Here is a 15,738-nt window from a genome sequence, read left to right as displayed (position 1 = left end):
CAGAGGATATTATAGGGAAGATTCTACTTCCATGCTATGATAATCCCTAGCATTTTTATTCTGAACCACTAGCTTTTATTCTTAGCTTCCTTCATCTGTCCACACTAACATACTCAGTTTCTGTTTGTGTACTTGCTCTGGAACATGCTATTATACAGCTGATGGTTCTTATGCTTACACTTTGTTGAAGGTGTATTTCTTCCAAAAGGGTTTACATTACTGAAGGTAGCAAGCCACAAAACCAAACCATTGTTGCAAATGTAATTTGAAGTTAATCTTCATATAATCCACAGTAAATATTTGTGTGCAATACAAAAGTGGCTGGATTTGTTTACAGTTTGAAATAGTTGGAGAGAGGATTCCATACAGATTAGTCAGCTAATCTGCTGTAATCTGCTTAAAAAGCAACTAAAATGGGTTTTCCTTCACTGAATCATGTTAGCTCTGTGTGCACAGTGACTTCAGATACAGAATAAATTCAAGCACAAAAGGGCATTTACCTTGTGGGTGCTCAGGGCATTGCTCACATTGCAGGAGAGCCATAAATTTCCTCTTCTGCCTTAAAGAATGGGACAGCTGCAGCAACTGAGTTTAAGATGAGATGGGTGTCAGCCTCTTCTATCCCATTTCCTCGCTGCAGCGTTTGAACTGTATTGCCTGGGGCCAAACTGATCTTTGATGAAGCACCTGCAAGGTGTTTGCACAGAAGTCATCCTTTCTGAACTTACTCTGATTTATTTTGCTCCTTACTAAGGAGGATCTACATAAGGTGCTTCTACAGTAACATGCTCCTGAGTCAACAAGGAAAGCATCCTGCTGGTCTTCTCAATGTTCCTAAACTCTGTGAGGAATGGTAAATTATCCTGTATTCTTTACTCCCAAATCAGCTTCGCTCACAAGGGAATTGCAGCTCAAGGTAGAAAAAAGACTTTAGATACTCACCATGCTTCACAGTGGACTCTGGCTGATCTGGGCTCTTATGGGACCTGTGTGTCTCCTCTTCACAGGGGCTGCAAGATTCAGTCTTGAACCTCTACTAACCCAAGGAATTCAGAGCAAATCATGGGCAGCAGACTCAGAGCAAAGAGGTTCCTCTCACACATGGCTAAAACAGTGTAAGTCGTGATGAAATCACATTTTGTTCACAATTCACCAGCATCCAGAGGTTGCAGAGGGACCCCTCCAAGCCTGTATCCCCGGTGCAGGGACACTCACACAAAGGTGGGCTCATACAAGGGGGACACTGGCTGCAGGATGGGTGAGTCCCAAGCCCTCTGCACCCCATCTTTCCAGGATGTAGGGACAAGCCAAGAGAGCAGCCCTGCTAGAAGAGAAGCAGGATGAGGCAATCCTTCTGTATGAGCCTCCTTTACTTCCCATTCACCCACCACACCTGGGACCAACCATGTGGCTATCAGCAGAGCCCACTGACGTGGAGGATGGCGTGGTCAATGTCTCCTGCTCTTCACAGGTTCCAAATCCTACCTCCTGCACACTCCATACCAGGCAGGCTGAGCAGCCTCTGCCTGGGTCACAGCAGTAGCTGCAGCCCAGCTCTGCTCCTGTGGGTTGGGACCCAGAACCTCCCCAGGGAAACCCGGGGAAGCAAAAACACATCTTCCCTCACTCTGTAAACAGCAGCACCGGCAGGAGTGCAGGGGCCAGCCTGGGAAGGGATGTGGCCCATCACCTGTGATCTGGCAAATGCATCAGCTTTCAGTGTCCGGGCATTCACCTTTTCTCCCCTACCACATCTCTCCAGTGCCGGTAGATGATTCCAGTGTGGGTCCCTGTGAATAATACATTCATCCGCAGTCCTTCCCCCACCCCGTCCTCAGCAAGGCCTTCATTAGTTGAATACAGTGGCTCGGCTCCAGCATACACAGCTGCCGTCACTGCTGCAATTCTTTTGCCTTGAGAAAAAGCATATACAATTTAATATGCTCCTGGCACAACAGCTTTTCTGTAGCAGAGGAGGCGGGTTTGTTTATGGCTATTTTGATAGGGCAGCTTTCATCCGGACACAGGTTCTGCCGCATCTCCCCGCTCGCACAAGGCTGCCTTTGTTGGGCTGGTTCTCTTGTTCCTCGGGAACCTCTGGTCATTTCGGTACCTCCTCCTGCCCCCCTGAAAATCTAACTTTTAAAAAGCCCTCCTTGGCTAATCCTGTGTTTCTCTAAAAGCTGAACCCCAGGCTATGAGCCAGAAACTCAAGGCAATAGGAGATGGTGTGATGCTTTACTGGATATGTGTCAAGGATATGAACCATCCCGCCATTGCATGGGAATTCAGCCCATGGCAGCATGTGCTGGATGCATCTGAGGGTCCGTGTCAGTGGGAGCGGAGCTCATGATGCTGCCGGTGGCCATTAGTGGTGACTTACACTTGTCAGGCTTGGGGACAGCTCTATTGCTTTCCCAGGTACCTCCAGCCTCACCAGGAGCTGCATGAATCGTGTGTGTGTGGGGGCATGATTCCCTCCTGACTGCAGGACCAAGACTGGGGCTCTTCCATCTCTGCAGGAGCCAGTGCTAAGAGATGCAGATTCCTCTCTGGCAGCAGTTTCTGCAGTCATCATTGCACAAGTTAAACTGTGATCAGTGACACATCTCCCCGCTTCCGCAGCACATCCAGCTCCACAGGCAGGGTGGGGTGCGGAGGAGATGCACCTCCGGGCTGGGAAGTCTCAATCAAATAACCCAGAGTCTGCAAATGCAGCCAACTGCTTCTATCTGGTGAATTGCTTGAGCTGCCCCTCGATGAGAAGGAGAAATAACCTCTTGTATTTTTCAGCTGCTAAGTCTGTTCCCTCTTGCTGCCGTAGTGGAAATAAACAGTGGGAGGGTTTAGCCAGCACTAATTCATGGCTGCGTTCGATTTGAAGTCGCTGTGACTTTGTGCTTGGCCCACAAATACAACAGAGAAAACGAAACCGGCTAGAAATACAGCTCATCATCCGATCATCGTAAACACATGGGAACGGAACAGAGTCGCTCTGTAGAGCATATAAAATTCCACACATGTGGAGGAATGCAAAGCAGCTATTGTACCCCCTCTTTTGCAGATCCATTTCACTGTTTTCCCAGTTTATCTGGAAAATACATACTGCATGGTACTGTACGTCGTATTTCACTGCTATGCACCATGATGTCTTCTAATGGAACAATCACCATGCTTGTAGTCTAACGGGAGTACAAAAGTGCTTTCAAATAATAACAATACATTTTCTGTATAAAGAGGATAGGGAGTAGCCACTTCCCAGAAAGGCTTGATTTCCCTCGAGCCAGCAGTATGGACATCCAGAGCGCCAGTAACAGCAGCAGTGGTGAGAAAATCCCTACCTCATCATCAGTCTATACATCCTGTCTCCAACTGCCAGCTCCTGCAAAGAGCAGAAGCTGTTACAACCACCAAGGGTAAGGTGAATACACCCAGTGGGTTCTGGCAGTGCAAGGCTCGATTTATCCCATCAGGGCTTGAGCGAGGGGCACTTCTTTTGGCAAAGCAACACTTTCGGCCTTGAAGCAAAGCTGTGAGTAGAGAGGAGCAGCATTCTCGCAGCCCAGCTACCAGAGATCTTGCAGCATCTGCCAAGTCATTCAGCACTGCTGGCCCATGCAGGAAAATGGCATGCTGCTGTTCCATGTTTGGAGGCAAGTTTATACTGGAATAGGAGCAGTCTTCTTTGGTAAAATGATCATTTTTTTAACTCCGTGAGAGCTCGTGACTGTTTCAAAGAGAACTCTGCACACTTGAAGTCGCCTCGCACACGAGGATGGGACATGGGTTGCAGCCTGCCTGGGCAGTGGAGGCTCCCTGCGAGACTTCTGCAGAGAATGACTTGAAAATCAGGATTAAAACACAACTGGAAAAGGGCTGGAGCACTCCGAGGGGAAAAGTTACCAAGGCACTTCTGAGATAGGAGGCAGAGTATGTGCCCAAGGAGACATTCATGCTTGGCTTTCCTTTCCCAGGCAAAGTGCAGCCTCTTTTCTAAAAGCCAAATCCAGAATTTCAGACATCAGAAGAATCACTCTGGTACTGGAGCCTGATCAAGCACAAAAAACACCTTCAGCCTTCACAAAAATACCAGATGGCTGCAGATGCCAGCTCCTTTGGCCAGGCTTTTCCAGGGAAAAGGCCAGCTTGTCGTGCAAGTGCTGCATCCCAGATAAAACTCCGCCAAGCAGCAAAGAGAAACCCTCAGAGAAGGAGGAGCACCAAAGCCAATTCATTCCCATAACATTGGATTTTCAAGACTACGCATACACTCACATCCAAGTACGCTCTCCAGGGGGAATTGGGACCTACAGAAGTGACTCTGGCTGTGGAAACATGAGTTTCTGAGCTGGCGTGTGCATTGGAAGAAGGCAAAAATGAGCTCCAGAGTTGCCAAATCCTTTGAAACAAATCAAAAAAACATGTCTGGGAATGTCAGAGTAGATAATTCGGTCTCTAAATGGTGAGCTGGTCTTCAAAATATCAAATGTGAGCTTTTAAGCCGGTTAGTGCTCATTGGGTCATAGTATCAGAATCATAGAATAGTTTGGGTTGTAATGGACCTTCAAAGGTCATCTAGTCCAGTCCCCCCGCAATGAGCACGGACATCAATGGTGCAACATTGAATCATAGAATAATTAGGATTGGGAAGGACCTTAAGATCATTAACATCAGCTACTTGGTCTTCCTACTCTGCTAACTCCCATTTACCTGCAATGGTTTTTGGAACTGTCTTTGGGGACCCCACTGCAGTTGCAGTCAGTTTGTGTTCATGTGGAATTGCCGTGAACAGCAGGCAATGGGATCTCTGGCTCTCTTTAAGGAGATTGTCATGGTTTTGCCTCTGCACAAGAAAATGTTCTTTCTCTAGGCAGCTAGGCAGAAATGTGTGCAAAGAACAAACATGATCTTTCATAAACAGGGCAGTGAAAGGATTGATGTACTATTTAAGGCTTGAAACTGAATGCGATGTACACAATTTCTGCAACCTTTACAACAGCAGAAATGTCACCCTTCGTGTGGTGACTGCTTCTGAAGACCACATACTGCAAGGAAAACCAACCAGCAGCCAAAGAACAAACTGTCACACATGGGGGTGACCTGGCTCCCTGCAACAGCTCCCATTTTCCATCAACACCTGAACATGTAACATGGTGTCACACTGTGCTTGAAGATGAAGGATTCACATGACTCAACAGCTTTAGGCACCCACTGCCACAACGCAGTGGGAATGCTTAGAAGAGCTGACAGGAACCTGATAACACACTAGAGCCTGGTCAGCCACATGGGCCTTGTAAAACTCCTGGAGGTACAATTAGTTTCTATTAAAAAAAAAGTATTTTCTTTTGTCGTGGGACTCCTGAAATGGCTGGGACACAAAACCTACCGAAAAAAGAATGACAATGAGGAGTGGTGAGATGCTCTTTCCGAGGGAGCGTGGGCTGGTAACGGCCTTCTGGAAGAACCTCAGACAGAGTGGTCACTTGATTACTACATAATGTGAGTAATTCTCTGGGAAGATGAGTCCTTCCCTCCTGAATCATAGCAAAGGGGGGAAAAATAACACACTCCAAAAATGGAAAGCTGGACAGCCCTTGGATGCCGGGAGCCGCCCAGGATTCCTGTGTGGGGGCTACCACAGAGAATCATAGAATCACAGAATGGTGAGATTTGGAAGGCACCTTAAAGCTCATCCAGTTCCAACACCTGCCATAGGTAGGGAAATCTTCCACTAGAGCAGGTTGCTCCAAGCCCTGTCCAACCTGGCCTTGAACACTGCCAGGGATGGGGCTTCTCTGGGCAACCTGTGCCAGTGTCTCACCACCCTCATAGTGAAGAATTTCTTCCTAATAATGTAAATCTTCCTTCTGTCAGTTTAAAGCCATTCCCCCTTGTCCTGTCATTACATCCCCTTGTAAAAAGGCCCTCTCCAGATTGGTGTCAGCCCCTTCAGGCACTGGAAGCTGCTCTAAGGTCTCTCTGGAGCCTTCTCCAGGCTGAACAAGCTGAAGGAGCTGCATGGAGTCCAGCAGCCCTGCACATGGGCTTTGACTATGATACTGGGGGAAAAGGAGACGTATTTGTATTTGTTCTTCCCCAAGTCTTCCTGCTAGCTCTACAACAGTCCTAGCAGCAGCCCTGTGGGCTTCAAAGCTCTGCACAGGAGTCCTACAACCAGCTCACATACTTCATGTTCCACATGTGCTTCAACACCTGCCTAAACTGGCATCCAAACAACAACAGGAAGGTCCACGAGACACCCTGAATCCCTGTTTCTTTATAAAGACATACATGGTTACATTTAAACAGAAGATGATTAATCCTCCAGAAAACCAGTTTGGTTTCCATTACTATGTATCGCACAGGGGTTCTTGGTCTATTTTTTGTCCCTCTGCATCTGATTATTTTCAGTAGAGTTCAAACTTTTTATGATATGCAGATTTTAACTACACCATCTATTCATACAGACCTTATTATTCATAAATGCACAACGGCCACACAGAATGTAGAAGAATTTTATTCATACCATAATCCTGTCCCATCATCCACTGCAAATATTACAATTATCTTTAAAATGTCATTGAGTATCATTTTGTTCCACTTACAGCATAGGAATCCTGGTGTTAAATGGTTACACTCCTCTTGAAATTGCTTACAGCAGAACCATAATTCAAATGTATTTTCCATGAGCTGTAAAGGTTTAAAGCAAAGGATCTGGTGTGTGTGTGTGTGCTTGAGTAACTTCTAAACAGCGAGGCTAATACTTGGTGTTTAACAAGAAATGTATCTTGCATGTTATGCAAAACACTCACCATTTTTTACCAATACAACAGAAATGCAATAGGTAAAAGAACATCCATGAGTGACTGGTAGCCTTTAAAAAATATTTCTTTTAAAAACTGCACAAGAGAATACAAAAACAGTGAAGCAAATCAAAAGTTTTGCAAACACAAACATTTCTCTCCATATATATATAGAATGGGGGTCTGCCTATAGAAATGTACGCAATAAAAATTGCAAGGTTGAAAAATGTGAATGGTCATATCTGATAACAAGTGCAAGAAGCACAACAGAGTCATAATAAATAGTAGCAACGAATATACACTGACAGGCCCTCTGAAAATATGCTGAAATAAATTAAGCACCTTGAAGTGATGAGAGGCGTGTGAAGCTGAGAAGCAGTTTAGTCTGTAACGACCTCTGCAGTTACAGCTACTGGAGCATTGGGCCCTCTGAGTGGGAGTCGGTAGGAAAGTCCCAAGTTAGTTTTTGTTAATTCTAAAGAAGAAAGCACATTGCATGTCAGTGATTTTAGCCATGGTCTTCACTAACACCTCTAGTTCTAAAAGGGAGACTGATGCCGTACTTCATTGCATAACCTTTGGCATGTACAAGACACAGAAAGTTTGCATTTACTCAAATGTTACCCTAAAGAAGAAACAGAGTTTTGCCACAGCTGAGATGCAGGCAGTGCTATTTAGAGTAGCTGAGATGCAGATCTTTGCTGCTGTTACCAAAGACAACTTTTCCTTCAAGGGAATAGCTTCACAAAGAATCATCTAGATTCTCCCACCTTTGAGGGCTGCGCAGCACAGGAAGGTCTGGATCTGCAAAAAGCTCCATCCAAGAGGAGACCTATGCCTAGGCACGGCAGCAGCAACCACCATCAAGGCTGCCCACGCCTGCAGGGACCTGGGCTCTAGGAGCTTCTTACAAAATCCTGGTGCTTTTGGTTTTGCAATGTCTTTTGGAGAGGCAGCAATTCTGAAGCATGTCCCTGGCTTTCAGAAAATCCTAAAAAGTCCTAAAATTTAGTCATATACTAAATGAAAGGCATTTAAATTTAATTAAGTGGATCTTATTAAAAACAGTTGTTTTTGCCTCTGAGGTGCACCTGGCACCATCTCTTCAGCATTACATACAATATTCAGAGAAGTGGCTGAGGATACCATTGCAGATAAATACATTTTGAAGCCCACTTAATTCAGCAAGGATGTTCCTGCTGGACTTTTAAGGGATCTAATGCAAACCCTCATTTGAAAAGATCTGAGGGCAAATAACTTGGATCCTAAAGGCTTCGCCTGAATTCTTAGAAACCATTGTCCCCTGACCTCTTCACCCAGAAGACTGGAGCAGGCTGTTTGGTTTAGCATATCCTACAAAGCAGATTGAAAGGGCTTGTAACATGGAGGAATATGGCCCCTTTATCTAAGCCACAGACAAAATTTCTCAAAAGCTCTGTTTTTCCCTGGCTTGCTGGAATGATCAAAACCTTCCTCCAACCTTCCCTCTTAAACTATGCCACTGCCACTCACCCTATGGGATTTCAGAAACCTCCAGTCCAGAACCAGTGGAAAGTCTTTTAAAAGTGACAGGCAGAGGGACATCTCTTGATGAAAGAAGCTTGACAAAAGGTGAATAAGACCAACTTTAAAGATAATGAAGGAAATAGAAATTCATACGTACTTTAAATAGTTAAAACACAGTTTCAAGCTACATGATACAACAACAGGTAAAAATCTTGCCTGCAAGCCAAGAGCCTAACCTTCCAAAGCTAGTCTTATCCAAACAGTTGTCTTCCTACTTACATGATACATGAGATTTGAACTGACATCCACTACGTGACATGAACAGAAAAAATACGCGTAAAATGCACACTTTTAATCTTTTTCCTCATAAAGCTATGGAGCTGCACAGAGCAAATTTAAGTGCACAAGGTCACACAGAGGCAGCTTTCCAGAAGGAATCATTTAGACGGTGAGAGAAATGAAACTGTTGTATCTCTGAATGTTCCTCTTGAGGATTTCGGAACAAGGACCAAGCACTCGTTCGAAGCGGGGCCGGTCCAGCTTTACACACTTCAGGGGTCCACGTGCCACCACCGTAGCAGCTCGGGGCCGATTGAGCAGTAACGCTATCTCACCTGGAAACAGGGACAAATACACTGTCACATGCTCTGTGACTCTTTTGGTGGGTGCATATTCAGTTGCTTTATTTGTAGAACATCTCCCTGTATGTATCCAATGATAGACAGTCTACATAATTCTGTTGACAGTACAAGTGCATCACACATGCATAATGCATGCATGTAAAATGCCTCCGAAAACAAACGCTTTCAGACTGCTTTGCTGGTTCTGGATCTGGCTCCTGTCAGCTGCACTGGTGTAAACCAAGGAAAAGTTTCAGCTCTGCTGGTATCTCTCAGTATAGCTGAGAGCAGTGGCTGACCTACACATAACCCCTCTCGTGTGAAAGAGTAGAACATTAATTAGGACGATGACTACTTGACGTAACTCCATGTGCCTGTCTCTGAACCATACGTGAGCTGAATTTTCTTACCAAAATAATCTGATGGACCAAGCCTTCCCACTTCCACATACTCCTCGTTGTCAGACCTGCGCTGCAGAACAGAAGCTGTGCCCTGGGGAGAGAAGTGCAGGGTCACTTGCTATGCTTTAAAAAGCATTGAGTCCTGAGTATTTCCTTTTGTATGTCACACTCATAGAATCATAGAACAGTCAGGGTAGGAAAGGACCTTAAAGTTCACCCAGCTTCCTCACCCTAGACCATATCACCCAAGGGTCTGTCCAACCTGGCCTTGAACACTACCAGGGATGGAGCATTCACCACTTCTCTGGGCAACCTGTTCCAGTGCCTCACCATCCTCATAGTAAAGAACTTCTTCCTTATATCTAACCTGAACTTCCCCTGTTTAAGTGTGAACCCATTACTCCTTGTCCTATCACTACAATCTCTGATGAAGCGTCCCTCTCCAGCATCCTTGTAGGCACCCTTCAGATACTGGAAGGCTGCTATGAGATCTCCATGCAGCCTTCTCTTCTCTAGGCTGAACTCCTTTAATCCTGCTATGGGAGATGACAATTTCAGTTAGTTCCTTGTAAATCAATGAAAGCAATTAAAGGATAAAAAAATAAAAAATAATCTGTCAGTATTGCAAATGATTTCCTTCTTACAAACTATTTGTATGCAGACAAATTCAGCTCACTCAGAAGAGGAACAGGTCAGACCTCAGTAACTCCTGTTTAATTAATGCCCATCATGCTGTGCAAATATATGCTTGAATACACTTTAAAAGTATGTTCTGGGTGAACACAGCACCTTACAAGAGGCACGGAAAAGATTTACATCAAAAGGAATAAAAAAGGCAATTTTCCCAGTCACAACCTTGGGACATGATTTTGTAAGACAGCAACTAGAGGTTATTCCTCACTGGATCATTAATGGAGCTGCTGCTGAAATGATTGGTAAAGGGAGTTTTTAATGCTTGTTGCAACAAAAGGTGATTATTTTTTTAGTGGCTTTGCCCACTTGTGGCCTGTAGTGATCTGGACACCTGCAAGTCAGTTGCTGGAGAGACGGAATGTGTCTTGTCTCCACTACCCTTAATAACTGCTGTACTTGACACATGCTAATACATGTCAAAACTCAGTTACAGTCTATTTAAGCCTTCAAAGAGGTTTTACATGCAGAAGTATTCTAACCTGGAGGAAATCTTAAATTATTGTGGCATAAAGCTTTTGTAGAGGAATAGAGAAAGTTATCTGCTTCTCTGGAAAAAAAACATTCATTTATCTTCTGAGTCCAAAAGCATAGAGAAAGGCAAAACATTAATATATTTTAATGAAATTAAAAATATTTTTAAAAGCCATGGTCTTTAAATAGACTGGACAGCCATTTTTTGACAGTGCAGTTGGACAGCATTGATGTTTCAATGGCTTTTAAGATTTCCAGTTTGGAAAGTAATACTTGAGAGCTGATCATACCCCAACCAGGATAGGGAAGAAGAGAAGACACAGTAATGTGCTAGTAATGCTAGGAAGATTGATGCCACTTATTGGAAAACATCACAAACCTCCCTGCAGTGCAAAATATCCAGTGCAGATTCACTGGCTGCAAACACCATGCAGCTTTCTTCCACCAAAAGAGACCTGTGCACCTCTGGGTATGATGGGGAGCCTGAGGAGACACTGAGCAGCCTGAAACACCTGGGCTTCAATGCAGTTAAAAGGTACTCAGCGCCCCGCAGAACCAGCCCTTCACCTTTGCACTGTGTTTAAATACACCCTATAGTATCCCAAATATCGTCTCTGAATTGCAAATCTGATGAACAATGTAAGACTGCTTAAGGTCTGGCTTTTGCTCTTCTAGGACCAGGAATAACCAAAAGCGGTAGAATATCCACTGTTATGTAGCAAATGTTCATAATTTGCTTCCTTCTAAACAAGCACAACTAAACTACTGTAATACCATTGTATTGCATCATGTCCTATTTCATAACAGGGTTATTTTTAAGCCCACATACTTTACAAATAGCTGGGCCACTCTCTAGATTAATTTATGTGCTATACAAATGAAAAGGCAAATCTTATTTCTCCTGTCAAGCTTCCAGCAAGAATTCCTTATCCTTGATACAACTGAATTGTCCCGCCAAAGCTGCTGTTTTCCAAGATCTTCCAGTAAATCCGCAAAGGCATGAAGATACAAAGACAGTGTAATGAGGTTTCTTATTCACACTTACTGCAAGTTTTCAGAACAAACACGCATTCATACGCAGCATTCTCGGAAACACCCCATACAGGCAATAATGCACGTATCGACCTCGCTCTTGCCAAATGTCCCATCAGGTGCAGCTCCCTACATTGCTGCTGGTCGATGGATTCAGCTTCAGAATCACTTCCAGCCCCTGTCCTCCTCTCTGTCCCATCTGGAGCCTGGCAAAAACCTAACCCCTTGACCCAAATAGCTGTCTGCAATCCATGTCTCCAGTCTCTTTCCCAAAACTAAATTTTTTTTAAGCTTTTATTACAGATGTTTTATTACATAAAACAAAAAAAAATATCCCCAAAGTAATCATATTGACTGCCCAGGTCAAACGAAGAAAGGAATCAATTCCCCACCGCCCACCTTGAGCACATTGCCATGAAGTTAATCACAGTATCAAGCAATATTGCTTTCATCTCCCCACGTGTCAGCTTTTATTGTGGCTAATATTTTTTTGACAGGATCCATATGATATAGGACTCCAATAAGTCAGTCTTCCGAAGCAATTTCTTCCACTGTTCTTCTGAAGTCGGCCTTTTTAATCCAAGAAACACCATGATATCTGTTGGAGGAGGACAGATGTGTCTGGCCTCCACAATAAACACTGGGCTTGGCAGGATAAAGCAATGCATATTCCAGATACATATTTTTCCATTCTTGTTTTAACAGTCACATAGGCTTCTCCCATTGCCCAGTGAGAACAGGTCTATCACGGAGCAAAAGAAGTTTCCTGAAAGCCTGACAGTGAGCACCCAGATGTAAGATCTGATTACACTGCCTGGCCTCATGTTGCACCAGCCATCAGCTCCACAAGTGCATCCTGAGCATTGTCAGAGTGACCTTCACGGGAAGACTGCTCACACCATGAAACAAAGAAGATATATTTATAATTATCTATCTGCATCACCTTCACTTTCTGTGTGTTATCTCTGGAATCAACACTATTCTAATTGTATTAGAGGAAGAGACCAATTGCAGACAACCAGTGTAACCAGGGAAAAAATAATACAGAACAATCCTTTATTATCTGTATACTTAATGAAGTTGTCATACTAAATAAACTCAGTGCTGGCTCCTATCCTGACTCCCATCACAGGTTTCATGGTTGTATTTCATTTTACTTCACTTGTCAAATCTTTTCTACACAGTTTTTGAGCTTTTTATCCTTCCTGTGCTTTGGCAAACCTTACCTCTTATAAATGATAGGACTGAACAAATCTCCTGAGCCCTACCCCAGGAGATACAGGCATTATCTAGCAAGGATTCAAGGGGTTTATCACCCTCAATCCCAAAAGCATTTGGTCTCAGTGGGAAAGACTTCCCCTTAAATGGCACACAAAACTTGGCAAGATCATTCTCTCTGAAATAAATTGCAGGATCCTAGGGTTGCAGGATCAGGCTATTTAGTGCTGCTCCATTTAAAATGCTGTCTTGTACACTGATAGCCGTTTCAGGCTCCTACACCAGCAAGCAAACGCTAAAGAGCACAGGCTCAAAGACTGTTGAGAAGTCTGACACCACCATTCAATAAATCAGCACTTTGTGATAATATTAAACTGAAAGCAGACAGGCATGTCTTTTGCTAGCAGACACTTGGGAGTGAAATTATGATCTTTGGTGGATCCAGGAATATTCCCTTTCAGTCACTGAGGAGTGCCTGTATTCCCAGGAACTGATATCATTAACCTTCTCTCCTCTTCTCCAAGTAAACACAGGCATCTTATTGCAAAAACAACAAGAGCAGCAGTTCCAAAAGCAATGTGCCATCAGCGCCTCTCTGCCATCCTCACCCCACGCACCTGCTCACTCCCTCTATCACTGCTCTTTTGCCGTGCTAAGTATTGACTTGACTCTTTCAAATGCATTAGCAGTTTGTTTTGTAAGAATTTATGGCTCAGGTACAGCACGATAATTTAAGATATACAAAATAAATTAAGTTTATAATCCATGAGCTCCCATCCTCTCCAAAGTAATGAGATTTTGATAATGTTTCACAATTAAGCTATCAGACCATACAGATGGGTGAGACATCCTAGAGCATAAAGACAGTGACCCATCTGGATCAACACTGAAATTCCCATGCCCTATCCTGCATGTACTTATAAGCACTAGCTGCTTCAGGAGCCCTATTGTTATATCTAAGTATGAATTCTATAGCCAGCAGTTGGCCCAAGTAGCCTGGCTACAAAAGGCAAATGTTCTTGATGCTAAAAACTGAAATCCTCTATGTTTTCCTCTATTCCAGCTCAGTGGATCAGACAGGATCATGCAGTGGACACCTCTGGGTGGGACAGACTGTGCAGTGTGGTCCTTCACCAAAGGCAGTGGATGGGAATGGAAATTCAGCACTGTTAAAAACTTTCTGGTTTAGAAGTCAGTCTTGTTGATGTTTTGGTTTTGCTGCTCTAACCTCCCATTTTAGCAATCAATAAAAAACACAGTAACGCTCCATCTGTAATAAAGTACACATTTATCATTACTAAAATTGAAGACTTTTTTCTACGACTGAGTGTATGCAACGTCCATGCCTATGTCCTTTTGATACACTAAGTATACAGAATAAATTTCTACTTTTTAAAGAAACGAATTTCCATTTTCCTAAACAGGAAGTTACTATTTCTATTTCCATTTTTATTTCATATTTTTACTTACTGTTTTTTTAAAGAAAAGCACAGAAGACTGTTTTTTTCCCATGCCCTCAAAATGTTACACTTTTATCCTAGTTTTGAGCTTAGAAAGTTTTCCTAACCTATTTTATTTTCCTCTTCTTCATCCACTAGAAAAGAGCAGTGCAGTCTATAGAATTAGAGATGGAAAAGGTCAGGCTGATCCATCTGCTATTGCTATTAACTCTATCAATTGCTATTATGAACATACCTTTGCTCTTTCTCACTTTGTTAATCTGCACACTCTGTAATTCACACGTTCAAAAGATAAGTTTCCCCTCACTCCCAAGTCACACAAACCCTCATTATATGTCGCTATTAAATCTTTGCAAAAGTTACTACAAAAGATGAACGAAGAGGCTGTGAAGTGGTACAAAAGTCTCTTGTTCACACAGCGAAGCAGATGGGACTCGATAGAAGCTACAGGAGATCTGAACTGAATTAAAGGATCTTTCACACAGTATGATTCTGGAAGTATTTTATTTAATTGCAGGCAAGATGAGGTTTGTGGAAGTAGTATCTTTTGTTAGACCAACAAGGATAGCTATAAAAGGGAGAAGAGCCTTTCGGCACACATGCCTTTCTTCAAGTTGCCTATTCCTCCAGATACAGCTAATAAAATGTGCCACTTACCTACCTACAAACACTGTCTGGGCAATGTTCTTACACTAGTGAAGTTGCAACCATAATAAGTTACACCTTATTTAATCATATTTACCTGCTTATTGGTTCATACATGCAATTAAACTATTCATAGAGCACCTCCAAATCATTACCTTAAATTAAGGAGAGTGAAAACCTACAGCTCCCAATACTACCGAACTCCTAGAAACAGAGATTGCCTGGTGACTCTGCAAGACCTGCTAAGATCTGTCATCTGATGTTTCACCTTCCACCTTGAAATATAATCATTTAAATCAGTTCAGCTGCCTGATGTGAAACCTCAACTTTGGTCCAGCTTGGCAAACTTTACATGTATGATGTACCTGTTGTAATGGCTGGTGAATGGGTAAGGGCTGCAAGAATAGACCTCAGGTTTGCACCCAGCTGAAAAAGTGGTGATTGTTTGGTTTGCTTATCTCTAGCAAGTGAGTTCTTTTCTGCATCCATTAGGGTTCACTACAGATTACAGTGTGAGACAATGCCCAAGCAAATGAGCTACTGAGAGCTTCTGGAAGCAAATATACAACATTTTACACATTCAGCTTTTTTAATTTGGGCATGACTCTGGAAATCTTGAGTGCCACTGACTGCAGTGGATTTTCAGAAAGCCAGGACATTTGAAGTATCATTAGGATTAATAATACAAGGTCAAATGAGCTCAAAAGGCAACACTAGTCCCATACAATGTCCTCGGGAGAGAGCAGTGCTGCAAAAAGTGCCTTTACAGTGCAACAACCACTGTGTCAATACATGTAATTATCATTACGTTGTCATTGTAATATTAATGCATCATAATCTTACTGGCTGTAATTCTGAACAACACTGCAAACTAGCAAAGGTGTAAAGC

At 43.3% G+C, this 15,738-nt stretch overlaps 1 protein-coding gene across 2 annotated transcripts in view; it reads right to left on the bottom strand.

Moving 5' to 3' along the window:
• Positions 1–6,502: 6,502 nt before the first annotated feature.
• PRKAR1B (protein kinase cAMP-dependent type I regulatory subunit beta) overlaps positions 6,503–15,738 on the bottom strand; it is a 103,723-nt gene continuing 94,487 nt past the window's right edge. For both annotated transcript variants that reach the window (XM_061357071.1, XM_061357070.1), the window contains exons 10-11: positions 9,340–9,421; positions 6,503–8,923 (exon numbers count right to left, since the gene is read on the bottom strand). In XM_061357071.1, coding sequence (XP_061213055.1) covers positions 8,751–8,923; positions 9,340–9,421 — 255 coding nt within the window. In that variant the 3' untranslated portion in view covers positions 6,503–8,750. The remainder of the gene's footprint in view (positions 8,924–9,339; positions 9,422–15,738) is intronic.

Source organism: Neopsephotus bourkii, unplaced genomic scaffold (assembly GCF_033783945.1).
Source record: "Neopsephotus bourkii isolate Nb327-2 ecotype Australia unplaced genomic scaffold, CSIRO-AGI_Nbou_v1 NB_882, whole genome shotgun sequence".
In the NCBI taxonomy this organism is placed as follows: domain Eukaryota; kingdom Metazoa; phylum Chordata; class Aves; order Psittaciformes; family Psittacidae; genus Neopsephotus; species Neopsephotus bourkii.
The sequence above is the reverse complement of the archived record's forward strand: the minus strand, read 5'-3'. Positions and strand labels throughout refer to the sequence as shown.